The following is a 14,170-nucleotide window of genomic DNA, read 5'->3' as shown; positions in this document are numbered from 1 at the left end:
AAGATTTTCTCTACTGATTGATTTATGCCTTTTTATTTTCCAATCTCCAATCCCTTCTGTCCTTTGAATGCCTTGTGTGATTGACAACTGCCTGGACCTCCCTCCATTTGGTTTTGAGTTTGTGTTTGGCATGTTTGCATGTTGCAGAGCATATTTCAAAGTGCTGTTTGTGTTTTATAACCATATTAATTAATAGCACCATATTCAGATTTATAATCTAGTTGCTCTAGGGGTCACTACTATTTTTTTTTATAACTGTATGGCACTGTTAATAAAAATGGTTGAGCAGTAGGGACTTAATTTACAGGTATTGTTTTAAGGAAAGCTTAGGAAGTAATTACAGTAATATATATGCATATTTGTAACTTCAATACATATACCTGCATATTTTTAACTTAAAATACATATATATTTAAATTTATATATTCCTAACTCCAATAAATACTTTACTGTAATTATGAATATATAGGTTTAAATATATGTATAGATATGATTTTTGAAGTTAAATGCAGATTTAAATGTGTATGTATATTTTTTACAGATATGCACATATATTACTATAGTTATATTACATGTAGTTGCATACATATACCTTTTGAAGTTATAAATATATAGGTTTAAATAAATGCATATATTTGCATTTTGAAGTTATGAATATGTAAGTTTAAATGTAATTTTAAAGTGGTTCTCATGAGCCATAGTAATGATCAACTCAGTAATCAAGAGACCTAAAATCAATATCATCACCCTAATTATGAAGTTAGCAAAAGGGTTTATGGCTAACACTAAAGGGAGAAGCAAAGAAGAATATTGATTTAGGCATTTGGAAAGATGAGCACGGAAACCTAGTGGGAAAAGTGATTAGTATTTTTTTTTCCTGGGGGATAATTGGAGAAGGATGACCATATCTAGGCCTATGTAGAATGATATTTTTGCCTTGGTAGCCTGTAGAATATCAGTTCAGCTAAGTTGCAGCCTCCACAATCTGTTTTTCTTCCCTTTTTTTCAGGTCAAATATCATGAGGACTTTGAGAAGACAAAGGGCAGAGGCTTTACTCCAGTTGTGGATGACCCAGTGACAGAGAGGGTGAGGAAGAATACTCAGGTTGTCAGCGATGCAGCTACAAAGGTATACATCCACAGATTGTGGAAATGGATCGGCGGCCTGGAATCATTGTGGGTAAGCTGACCTTCTGTGGAGGGACTGACTCAAGATTAAAGGGATGTACTAGATTGAGAATCTGTCCTCTTGAGCACTGACATCCAGGCTTTAGATGCATTTTACATGGGAGTCTACTCCAAATGGGTCCTATTTAAAGTAGTGCAGCTTCTGAGGCTGTAATTTTTAGGCTAGATGATACATTTCAGAATTCCTTGCATGTGAGAGCTGGAAAAATATCTCTTTAAAATAAGTGTCTTTTAATATTTAATATCAGAAAACCTATAACCCTTTTACAAATCTGTTTGGGAGGGGAATAGTTTTGATGCCTTTTTGATATGTCCACATTGGTCTTTGCAAATGGTAATTGCCTAGCTGAAACACTAAAAATATCTTATTTGGGGAGCTATAAATGTATTAGTGTATTAATTAAGCCATGAAAAGATATTCTCCATGAGTTTTCCCTTGCTCTAATGGGAGCAGAATTCTCTCAAAGCCCCCTTTAATCATCTTCAGTGTAGGGTTCCTGCTAAGAAGGAGCATTACAGTGGCAGCATCCTCAGAGAGGCTATTTACAGGGGTGATAATTACACACATTTCTGAAAAAACACTTCGGAATTTCAATTTTAATAACGCATACATAAAGAGTAAGTGAGCTGTACTCTAGATGTATGTAAATAAAGCTGACAGTCTTCATCACTGGGACTTTTAAGGTTAAGAAGAATAATTTACTATCTTAGAAGATCCTTGTCACTAAAATATGAAGGCTTCTCTTGATTTAAAAATAATGCATGCCAAGGTCATAAGACCAGTAGACTGCTCGAAGCTTTTCTCCTTACTCTGCTTAGTGATTTTACTTGATATAAATAAGCAGTAGTAAGCCAGCATGGCATGAGGGAACAGAGATAGCTTTGGAATCAGGAAGATCAGGGTTCAAGTCTCACCTCTGACACATGCTAGGAGTGTCACCCTGGGCACTAATGTTCTAGGAAGTTCTGTAAGGCTCTAAATTATAGAGAAGATGCAGATTTGCATTGGTAGAGAAAGATCCTTGCCGGGCATTTTGTATCAATGAAATTTTTTTTAAAAAGAAGAAGAAATGATTCTGCCGAAGTCCTACTTGACTGTCTCCTTGTCATATGAAGGTGATATTGTGTTCTTGAAGACTTTGCTGGAGGAATATAAGATCTGGAAAGACCTGTAAAGCTAAATGGATTCTGAGATATTTATGTCTGTTATTAGAAGGCTAGGCAGAGCATGGAGAGGCTTTTTCTTGGGTTGGTCACAGGAAAATGTCTTCTTCCCCTAAGTAGCTCGTAAAGATCATTTAATCAAATGAATGTGGCGGGTCAGTTTGTACTGATGGAGGCAATGCCCACTCAGTAAAGATCACAGATCTTTGAGTTCAGGGCAGAACTTGCCCTTCAGTCTCTTCACACACATCACCAAGCTGTGAATTATTTACAGCGTGTAAAAATGTCCACAAATCAACTACAAATGACTGACTTCTCAAAGTAAGAATCCCAGTCTTTAAGTATGGTAGTTGAATTGAAGTGGTCAGGTAAACTTGAGTCATTTTAACTTTCTGTTTTCTTTTTGAAGTTGTTTGCATGAAGCAAGTTCAGTGGGTTTCTAGTTTTATTCTGTCTATATCAAGCACTGTCTTTTATATTGTTTGGACCTTTCATTCTCTAATAAGGGTGGTTTTTACCAAGGCAAAGGGCCATATTGGGACCTAAGATTATTTAGAACACAGATAAGGCTGAATTACACATTTATTATTTCTGGAATTCCATTCTTTGAAGTGATGTTACAACCTGAAAAGCTTCAGATTTGGGGTCTGGCCTTACCAGGCACTAGCTTGTCATTGAAACTTTAAGTCAAAATAATAGGCCTCCTAATGCCTCCACAATGGCTCAAGATTCCTTCCATGGAAAAAATGCAAAAGTCCAAGTAGTGTCATCAGTCAGCAACAACTTATTTTTATTTTTTAAAAACACATTTTTATTAAAAAAATGCATTTTTATTTGTATCTTCTATTTCTAATCTCATCATAGTTTTCCCAAGTGTCCTTCCCCTTTCCCCTCCCAGAGAACTTTTGAAGAGTAAAAAAAAAAATCAACACAATGATTAATATATTGAAAAAGTCCAAAAACATGCGCAATATGTAGTACCCATTGACCTCCCACCTCCACAAAGGGGCAGGTTGGGAGTGTCTTCTCATATCTTTTCAGTCAAGCATTTGTTAAGTGCCTGCTATGTGGTAGGCACTTCCAAGTGTGGTGTTAGAAAGACAAAAAAACAATCCTTGCTCTCAAGGAGCTCGAAGTCTAATGGGGGTTGGGGTGGGGTAACAACATGCAAATATCTATCTACAAACAGGCAGGGTAAATTGGGGATATTTTCAGTAGGAAGGCATTGGCATTGAGGGCAAATGAGAAAGGCTTCTTGTGGAAGGTGGGTATTCAACTGAAGGAAGTCAGGGAAACCAGGAGGTAGAAATGAGGAGGGAGAGAGTTCCAGGCATGGGGTGGGGTGGGGGAGGGACAGCCAGTAAAAATGCCCAGAATGAGGAGATGGAGGGACAACAAGGAACGACAAAAAGGCCAATGTCAGGGGTTAATGGAGGGGAGGAAGGTATAAGAAGACTGACAAGGTAGGAAGGGGCCAGATTATTAGAAGTCAAGCAAAAGATTGTATTTGATTCTGTAGACAAATACACGTGTGGACATGGTCAGATCTGTGTTTAAAGAACATCAGTTTGATAGCTGAGCAGAAAATGGACTGGAATGGAGGGAGACTTGAGCCAGGGAAACCAGGCAGTAGATTGTTGCAATAGTCCAGGCATTAATTAGGTGATGAGGGCCTACACTGTCACAGGAAAGAAGGGGGAGTACATGAGATGTTAAGAAGGTAAAAATGAAAAGACTTGACAACTGATTGAATATGGGGAGTGAAAGAGTGAGGCACTGAAGATGACACTTAGGTTGTGAGCCAGAATGACCGTTAAGACAGTGGTCCCCCTGATAGTAATAGAGAAGTTAGAAAGAATGGAGGGTTTGGGGAAGTTTCATTTTAGACAGGTTGAGTTTAAGATGCCTGTAGGATATCTGGTTTGAGATGTCCACTAGGCAGTTGATGTGAGACTGGAGGTCAGGGCAAGGTTAGGACTAGACAGGTATATCTGAGAATCATCTGCATTGAAATGACAATTAAAATCCATGGAACATGATGAGATAACCAAGTGAATAGGATAGAGGGAGAAGATAAGAGGGCCCTGGACAGACCCTTGTAAGACACCTATGGCTGGAAGGCATGATGTGCATAAAGATCCTACAAAGGAGCCCGAGGGGTGGTCTAACAGAAGAAGAACCAGAAGAATGCAGTGTCACAAAAACCTAGGGAGAGGAGAGTACTGAGGACAAGAGGGTGATGGACTGTGTCAAAAGAAGCAGAAAGGTCAAGAAAGCTGAAGATTAAGAAAGGGCCATTAGATTTGGAATTTAAGGAAGAGTTAGAACTTTGGAGAGATCACTAATTTCCCTATACATTATGCTATTATAGTATTATTTCTGAGACATTTGGAGATTGAATTGCCCAGGTTACATGAGCCAGTATGTGTTAGAGGTAGGTCTTGAACCTGGTTTTCTTCATTCCAAGAGCATCCTTCTATGATGACAATTCTGCCTTTCTTTTGCTAGTTTAAATAGAGTAAAAAAAGAACAGTAAATAGGGAAAAAGTTTTTAAAGGTGTTTCTTCTGGTTTTGGTATGCATTATTTTTAAGTCAATTGAAGAGATCATAGTTCCTAGATTTTACTGTTGGGTCAAAGAGAAGTGAGTATCCAGAAGTACTTGAATATGTCTACTTTGCTGAATTAAAATTGTATTTACATTTAATTTCAAAAATTTGAATAATCAAATATCTGGTTGTCTTATACATTCCCTTCAAATAAATTTCTAGCAGTGAAATTCCTTTATTAATAGCTCTTTATTTTTTCTGGTAGTGATAATAATTATAGTGCAGACTTACATTTAGATCCATGTTGTATAGCTAAGGAATTGCCTTAGGTATGGAGCTATTGGTTCAGGAATGACTCAAGTCATTTTTGACCTCAGAGACAACAGATTGTAGTTGCACCAGTGATATTTCCCTACCCTACAGCTCACATCCTTGATTACTTAGTCAGCATGTTGGAGTCTTCAAAGAGATAATTTCCTAGTTCGGACACTAGCAATGTGATCGTGGCCATATCATCTAACCTTCCTAAACTTTGCTTTTGGTACACCCAACAATGGATACTTTGCCTCCTATAAACAAGAAACAGCAAAAACTTTCCTTTTCAATCTCATTCTCTCCTACGGCAACATCTACAGAAAAGTTCGCTAACGTTTTGGAGAAGGATGCATGTGTAAACTTAGAGGCATGTATGTTCGTCTTCTTTGCAACAACATTTATTAAAGTGGGCATTCCCAAAATATTTGCTTCTGATATAGCAGAGAGGATTTTTTTTTCCAGGCTAAAAAACAAAAACAACAGCTTCTTAGTGGTTTTTTATGAGTCAGTAAATTCATTCTACCTTTAATATTTTATCTTATCCAATATATGGTGAGAAAAAAGACTTGACATTCAAACAATATGGTGCAATTAGGAAATACTTGCCTTGTGTAGATATGGGCCATGCTATAAGCGGTTTTATGGGATTACTGATGATTACATCAAAAAGCACTTAAGTTGTTTTCCAACTTAAAAAAATAATTAAGATAAACTGGGGAACGTAAATTTAAACACATAGTTCTCTTAACAAATACTTGTGCAAATGGATGTCTGTTAGCTCATCCCAAGAATACAAACAAATATCTCGGGAAAGCTGTAACTGTGGTCTTTAAAAACACATAACAACATGAAGCCACCTGACTTTGTTTTTGCTTCTCTTTGCTATGAGTCATTCTTATTTTTCTCTTGATTTTCTTTTATTTCTTTCTTTTGGTGAAAGACCTTAACGTTTGGCGCACTGATCCTGGTTCTATCTTCGACCTTGATCCGTTGGAAGACAATATTCAATCTAGGAGCCTACATATGCTCTCTGGTATTACTCATATTTTGAGTTCTTCCATCTTGGTATGGTTTTGTCCTGAGAATGAAACCCTCAGAAGCATTCAGATTGAATTAGTCCACTTTAAAAACAATTTAAAAAAAATCGTGACTTTGAAATGAATTATTGTTTATAGTTACATATGACTTGAAAATAGATTTTAATCATTGATGTAAGTGAAACTCAATAAAAGCATTTTTTATTAAAAACTAGATTAGAATGTCCTATTATTCCTAGATTCAGTCAAGAGTGTAGAGTTCCATTCATCTGCTTTTTATTAGTAAATATGATTTCAGTAGGCTTTGTGGGTTCTCAAATGCAGTTATTTGGATTTCACTAAACTTTTAAGACGTAAAGTAGGTTTGAATTCTGAAATACACTGTAACAGTGTTTTCAAGTCCTGTTGTAAGAATTTCAAGTGAAATAGTATAGAGATTTTCTATAACCTGGATAATCTCTTAAAATAAAATAGAATTTCTTTTGGTCACATTCAAAAGGATGCAATATTTAAGCATTTTAAAAGAGCAAGCTGTATTTTCAATCTGCCCTGAAAGTTTACTTTTGGGTTTGATTAACTTAAAATGAATAGCTTATGGATAAGTTTATGTGACTTTTAACTGATGCTGTCATCTCTAAATTAAAGGTACAGCAAGTATAGGTTGGTAGTGATAACAGTTTATCAGAAACTCTCATTTCACATTTTAGACTTCCAGACTGTGGAGTCTTGGCAGTCAATCACAACAATGCAATGAGTCAAACTAGATGATTCAGACCAAGGATTTACATCCTCTTGGCTGGATTTGCCTATCGACTTTGATCAAATGAACAATCACAGACCAAGATCCTCTTGCAGTCAGTTTTATCAATGTAGGCATCCAGGTTCCAAAAAAAAATATAGACAGAAAATTAGGCAACAAACTTTGTGGACCTGGGAATGCTTCCCCCCCCCCTTTTTTTTAACCATTGCTATGTGTTGGTAGAAATTCACATTGTCACCTGTGTTTTTCTAATTTTTGTAAAGAAAGAGGTCCATTCTTTCTTCCCTATACCCACCAAAAAATAAAGGTAGACAACTAATGAAAATAATTTATTGTATGATGTGCCCTAGGAAGGTAGTGTGGTACAGTGAAAAGGGTGTTGGCTTTAACGTTAGAGGATCTAGCTCCAAATCCTGAATCTGTCACTTAGTACCTGGGTGACCCTAGGTAAGTTATGTTATTTCTCTCAGCCTCGGTTCTCTCTGGGCAAAATGAAGAAGCTAGTTTACTACTGCAGTCCCTCCATCTCTGTGATCCTTCATTCACTGGTTCTTGGAGAGAGAAACCAGGAGTTTGATGGCTAAAACTAAAATATTAGTTATTTGTCTTTTTATGTTAAATTTTTTTATTTCTTTTCCATTTCATTCTGTTCTTCAGTCATGTAACCATGCGCATGAACATTCTTTTTCCCCAATATAGAAAAGGCAAGTCTCTACAGTAGACATCGGTCTCATTCAACCAGTACCCTTGGTGTAGGACTGGGGGATGACAAGTCAGAAATCTCTGAGACAAACCCTAGCTTTTCCTTCTGCAGTGAGATAACAAGACCATCTGATGAAGGAGGAGGTATCCAATCTTTCCCAAGTAGACTAATTCATTGGTAATTTGTGGAATTGTGCATGACTTCTATTCTTAACACATCTTCACATGTGTTTACGTGTTGCGTATACATATTTGGCTGTTGTGAAATTTGGAAACTTGAAGTGAGCTTCTGCAAGCCTTGGGCTTGCTCTCCCAGCATGCTCTTTGGCACATACCTTCTGTACTCCACTTGTGTGTTGTTACTAAAGGTGGAGCCTAAGGATCTGAAGGCCATCCCTACTACCATCAGTCTCAAGATGTTTTAACTGAATGCATCTGTTTTAGGACATTAAAATGATTGACATGAATATTAAACATTGGTGTGTGCCAAATTGGTCCATCAGTAACATCAAAACTGACCAGGAAATAATGCGTAATTCATTCTTGATTTCCTATAGGAAAGTCTACATTTCAATAATATTTAAATGTTACATGCTTCTAAGTGTATGAAGGAATATTAACCCAAAAGTAGACTATGTCTAAAAAGTAATCAGTGGCATGTAAGAATTGTAATCACAATTAAAAGTATAGTTACTGATATTTTGCTTTTTTTTGGGCATAGTAAGTAGAAGGGTTTCTTTCTCCCTATTTTTCCCCTTCCTTACCTTCTCTATCTTTTCCTTCTCTCTCTCTCTCTCCTTCTCTCTGTCTCTCTCTCTCTCTTCTCTCTCTCTCTCTCTCTCTCTCTCTCTCTCTCTGTACTTCCCTGCTTCTTCTGAAGTTGTATTTATTTTTGGAGGGGGTGAGGGGCAGGTTTTTTTTTTCATTTTTAATAAGAGATTTTTGAAGCCATAATCATCACATAGAGAGATTCAAAAAAATGAATCTCGGACATGGAGTATAAGGCATAAGAGCAATGGTGCAGGAGACATTTCCAGTGGTAGTAGCTTCCTAAAACTCTCAAGTTATACTGTCTAGGCAGCCATCTACTCTGCCCTTACTTAAGGTTGGTCCTATTAGGTGTCTTTGTGTCGTTGTCACGCTCACCACTCTACCACCAACCAAGCCATACTGTGCTGGTGCTTTGATAATTAATTTTCACTCTTATAAGTAGCCGTTAAAAAAAATACCAAAAAGGTGGTTAAAGACCTAGTAAGGTATTTCATACCAGGAACATGTGGTTTGGACTCCCAACTGGATTTTGTACTTATGAGTGTATCATAGGGACTTTCCTCCATTTATTTTACTTATGTGAACTGTGACATTTACACAACCAGGAAGCTACATGGAGCCATCCTTTTATCTCCTTTGAAATAAGTGAATATGCAGATCCTGACTTTAACAAATTCTAAGTCCTATTTATTGCTTTTTAAGAGTATGTTTGTAGTGTTTGAATAGTTTTCCATGAAATCATTGGGTTTGTTTTTGTTTTAGCTTTCACCATTTTGGGGGAGTTTTTTTTCATGACATTAAAACAGAGTTGACAAAGGAACCTAAAAATGAAACCATTTCCTTCCATTTCTGCTGGTAGACTCAAGGGGAGGAAGCCAACCCCCCCCTGCCTTTTTGGTTGCTTCGAAATTGAGCATCTCTTTTGTCAATGCTGGGCTGTGATGAGGAGGTGTTGACTGAAACTTTTGCAGCCTAGATGCTTTCTGCTAATGACAGTTTTTTGGGTATCTTTGGTTTTCTCTGGACAACCTAGCAAACATTTATTTAAGGGCATATTCAGAAAATTGAAGACAGTTTTAAGACAAATAACTTCATAGCTGTTCAGAGGAAAAAAGAAAAGTCTGAATATGTGGGAGCTGAGGTTTCACGTGTCTTTGTTCCTAACATGGTGAGGAATTTGCATGGCCTTGTTTCTTTCTGGTAAATGATGGCTAGTTTTTCAGATTTTTGTAGAAATATTAGATTATTAGTATGTGTGGTAAAAATTGGTTTCATGGGGGCAGCTAGATGGCACGGTAGAGAGAGCGCTGGCCCTGAAGTCAGGAGGACCTGAGTTCAAATCTGGCCTCAGACCAAACACTTGACACTTACTAGCTGTGTTACCCTGGGCAAGTCACTTAACCCCAATTGCCTTAAAAAAAATTGGTTTCATGTTATAGAGAATTACTTAACATTGTATTTCTTTCTCTAGCTCTTGCTATCTAGGACTACCGTCTCGTCTCTCTTTTTGGGTCCACACAACAGAGATTCTTCTTATGCCCTGAAGGCAATCTGTTTCATGTTTTTTTTTTTTTTTAAATTAAAGGGCACAATATTTTCATGAGCTTCAGGTTTATTGGATTCATTACAGAGTAGAGGAAACCCTGATTGTTAGCACAAAGGGTTAAGCCTTCAGGATTCTTTTCTTTTGTGTCTTTGATGCAAATGTACCTCATTTTGAACTTTCCCATTTGGTTTTCATGTGCACTTATCCACACATAGAGGCTCTTGCCATTGTTTTAGTTATATGTCTTTTATGATATTTTCCCATCTTGATTTGATTGTGGCATGTTTTCTTTTTTCCAGTGTGATTTGGTTGGGTTGGGAGCTGCTCTTTTACTTTTGGTTCTATCTTCTGATGTCTTAGATTTCCAAACGGTTTACATTTTAGTCCCTATTTCATTGCTTTGCTACAATAAAGGAGAATTTATTTAAACCTCTCTCCATTTTTTTAAAATTCTGGATTCTTCTTATTTTAAATGACCATAGTTGTCTTTTGCCATTAGATTGGCTTAACGTATTTAGATGTGACATGCTATTTCTTCGTTAGAAATCTGCCTAATGGCTTCCTCCCCTAAGACTTTCTTTGATCTGTCTTTTGTTTTTCGTCAACTTGCTTATATGTGGCATTTACCTCCTAGTCCCATTTGAAATCTAACACAGTGTTTATATCATCTTTAGTTAAAAGCAATTTTACATTTACTTTCAGTTCTTTCATTTGCCTCTGTTTCTCAGTGTAAGGGTGGTTGTGGTGGTGGTGGAATAGGGCAGAACAGGGTAGTGAAAGGTTATAGCAATGTTACAGGGAATTAGAAACAGAAACACTTTACAAAGTTGATATTTTCCTGTTTCCAATATTAAGATCCCTTCAGTTTTGTAAAAATGGGGTGACCTCTCCTCTGCTTTAGCTGGCCCAAAGTAAATCCTACTTTCTGTGACAATTCAAACCATCCCTCAGTCTCTTTTTTGTTGGTCCTCTGCACAAGCAGTGAGTCAATAAACATTTATTAAGAACCTACTATGTGCCAGATATTATGCTAAGCACTTGGGATACAAAGAAAGGCAAGACTGTCACTGATATAAAGGAGCTTACAACCTAATGAGGGAAACAACATGCAAATACCTATTCACAAACAAGATATATACAGGATAAATTTAGAGTTAATCAGTAGAAATAAGGAATGAGATTTTAGGGGCCCCAGGAAAGCTGCCCTGCAGAAGGTGGACTTTTAACTGGGGACATGAAAAAATCCAGAAAACAAAGTTAAGGAGGGAGGGCTTTCCAGGCATGAGGAATAAGCCAGTGAATGGTGTCTAGAGGACTGTCTATTCCAAGAACAGGACGGAGGACAACGTCATTGCATCGCAGCATGTATGGCGTGGGGAGAGAGTGCAAAGTTGAAGACTGGAAAGGTGGGGGGTGCATTTTATGAAAGGTTCTGGATGTCAACCAGATGATTTTAGTTGGTCCTGGAAGTGATAGGGAGCCAGAAGCACAATATCTTTTTTTCTGTAAATTTTTCACTACGAAATATGCTCCACATTGTATTTTGGTTATCTAATGAATAATGTTAAGGGTTCTGTAGCATTCTCAAGACCTCCCAAGAATGACTGGAAGCACTGTGAATCAGTACATACTAGGTTAGCAGGGGGAGGTAACAAAATATATAGTATAGAAGCCAATGTAGGTTTCCTTTAAGGATCAGATGAGATAAAGCATATAAAGTGCTTTGTAATCTTTTAAAGTGCTCTATAAATGTCAGCTATTTATAGTAGTCACAGAAAATATGATTGTGAAGTCCTCAACATTTTAAAAATCCTACCCAATGTGACAAGGCACCATGGAAGGCAGTGGGGAACAAGCTAGGAGACAGTCATACCCACCTACCCACTCACCCCTGACTACCTCCCACTTTGAAGTTCTTTGCTATTGCTTTAAGGTTGAGGTGCTCCTTAATCATTGGCCATGTGTCATGAATCAGTTTCTTTACCTGACTTACTTAGACTCTGACTTCTATAATTTTATAGTTTGCAAGATATGCAACAAGAGTATTGTGATTATGTCATTTCTCAGTGCAATAAAAGCTTCTGAAAAATTCTTAACCCAAGGAAATGCCATTTTAGTATTTGTATTTGAGGTTGATTTTCAAATTTATGAAAATTTAAAGAATTGATGTATGCAAGACCAGATTTTCTTGGTGATGAGAAATTGCAATGGAAATGGAAATTTTTTTAAATGAAATTCCACTAATGGAATCACACTGGGTTTCTATTTAATTATCCAACAAGTATGACCTAAACTATTAAAGACTCCCAATTAGCACAGTGCACTCCCCAGGGAAGAAAGCCCCAAATCATATTGATGGAAGCCAAAGGCTCTGTGGAGAATAATAGCAGGAAGTATCACAAGCTTTATATTCTAAATGTGAAGTTGGGAAAAGAAAAAAAAAACCACAACATTAATGGAAAGAACTTGTCTACTCAGAGCAGCACATGTGTCTTTCATTAATTTTTCCAGATTTATCCCAAGCTCTCCACATGTATATATGAAGGACAGTTTTGATCTTAAAACTTGAAAACAATCAAATACTGAAAAATATATTTTTCCTATGTGGGTGGGTCAATTAAGAATAAGTGATATCTGGCTGTTATTCTTCTGTTTTGAAGTGTCTAGAGAAGTTCCTAGATCATGTTACAACTGTCTTCATATTCCTAGTTTTCAGAGATAACAAGAAAAATGATACTGGTTTTTAAAGATAAAAAATGATTTTCAAAAGCTGTTTTTAGGCCAGATACACACACGTATTTTTAGGCACAGACCTACAAACTCAACCATACAATATATAAAAATAGAAAGTTAAATATGTCTACATATGTTAAATCTAGTTTTGGAAACTGGCTTACCACTTCTAGGTATCATACTTTCAGCCAGGTGCTTCCCCCTTATCCACAAGCCACTGATAGCTGAGCTTGGCCGATTAGTTTTTGGCTTCATGAGAAATACATAAAAGTACCTGGTATTAGGTGAGGTGTTGGCCTACTAGGGAACACCTGTTTTGATGCTTAGGGTTCTTATCTGGATTCTGTGCGATGGCTAGAATCATTCCCTGGGCTCTTGGTTTATTTTTTCCTAGCGTCTGCCCCAGTGGCTCATCATTGCCACCACATCAGCCTGTTAGTTTCTCTCCTCTTCTGTTCTACTGATATTGTAATTGCTTCTTCCTTGTCTCTTTGCTCAGTGCTTATCTAAAGCCTGTCCCAGCCTCTCTGCTTCCAGAGACTGCAAATCCAGCCCGAGTGACCTGTCTTATTTGGCCTCCTTTGAATCTCAGCCAAAACCTCACCTTCCACAAAAAAGCCTTTCCGACTGTTGCTGTAATGCTAGTGCCTTCCTTCTGGGCTTATTTCCAGTCTGTCTTGTTTGTACGTAGTTATCTGCATGTTGGCTGCTCCATTAGATGGGGAGCTCCTTGAGAGCAGGGACTCTTCTTGCCTTTCTTTGCAAATGCTTGTTGGCTTGAACTGATTTATTCACCCTTGGTCTAACTTTGATCTCCCTCAGTCCTTCCTAGGCCTCTCTATGGTCATACCAGTTCTGCAGCTGGAAGACCTTAGGGGTCATCTTGTCCAGTCCTCTCTTTCCCCTCCTCTCCAAAACGAAGAGCCTGAAGCACAAGGAAGGTCAGTGACTTGCTCAACTTCATCAGTGTAGTACAGGTCTGAGGCAGGTTTTGAATCTGGGTCCCTTGACTCCAGAAATATTCCTTTCCACTATAACATAACTGCTTCCTGCCTAGTGTTTATCCCAAGCCATCCACATGTATGTGTAATAGACCTTGTGTTTAGAACATGCAACCTGCCTATGACTCAGCTTGTCATCTATATGGTATCAAAAAAATTCTGGTGTTCTAGTATGTTCCATAATCAGCATTATATCTGATTACATAGCATGTAATAAGATATATTATATATCATAAATCATACATGATTACATATGCATACATATCCAAATACATGGGATTTCCTTATTTTAACAATGAATTTGTACAATACATTGTAGTTTGCAAACACAAATAAGATCATAGAATTATGTCAGGAAGGAGCCTTAGAGACCATTGAGTCTAATCCCCTTATTTTACAGATGAG

General features: G+C 37.3%; 1 protein-coding gene across 1 annotated transcript in view; it reads left to right on the top strand.

Annotated features, from left to right (window-relative positions):
• The window catches only part of NEBL (nebulette), a 148,999-nt gene that overhangs the window by 108,952 nt on the left and 25,877 nt on the right, over positions 1-14,170 (top strand). The window contains 4 exon segments of the mRNA XM_020966871.2: positions 1,010-1,118; positions 1,121-1,180; positions 6,156-6,248; positions 7,712-7,858. Of these exon segments, the coding sequence (XP_020822530.1) occupies positions 1,010-1,118; positions 1,121-1,180; positions 6,156-6,248; positions 7,712-7,858 (409 nt within the window).

This window comes from Phascolarctos cinereus, unplaced genomic scaffold, assembly GCF_003287225.1.
Source record: "Phascolarctos cinereus isolate Bilbo 61053 unplaced genomic scaffold, phaCin_HiC Scaffold_1;HRSCAF=81, whole genome shotgun sequence".
Taxonomy (NCBI): domain Eukaryota; kingdom Metazoa; phylum Chordata; class Mammalia; order Diprotodontia; family Phascolarctidae; genus Phascolarctos; species Phascolarctos cinereus.
Note: the sequence above shows the minus strand (reverse complement) of the source record. Positions and strands in the feature narration are given on the sequence as shown.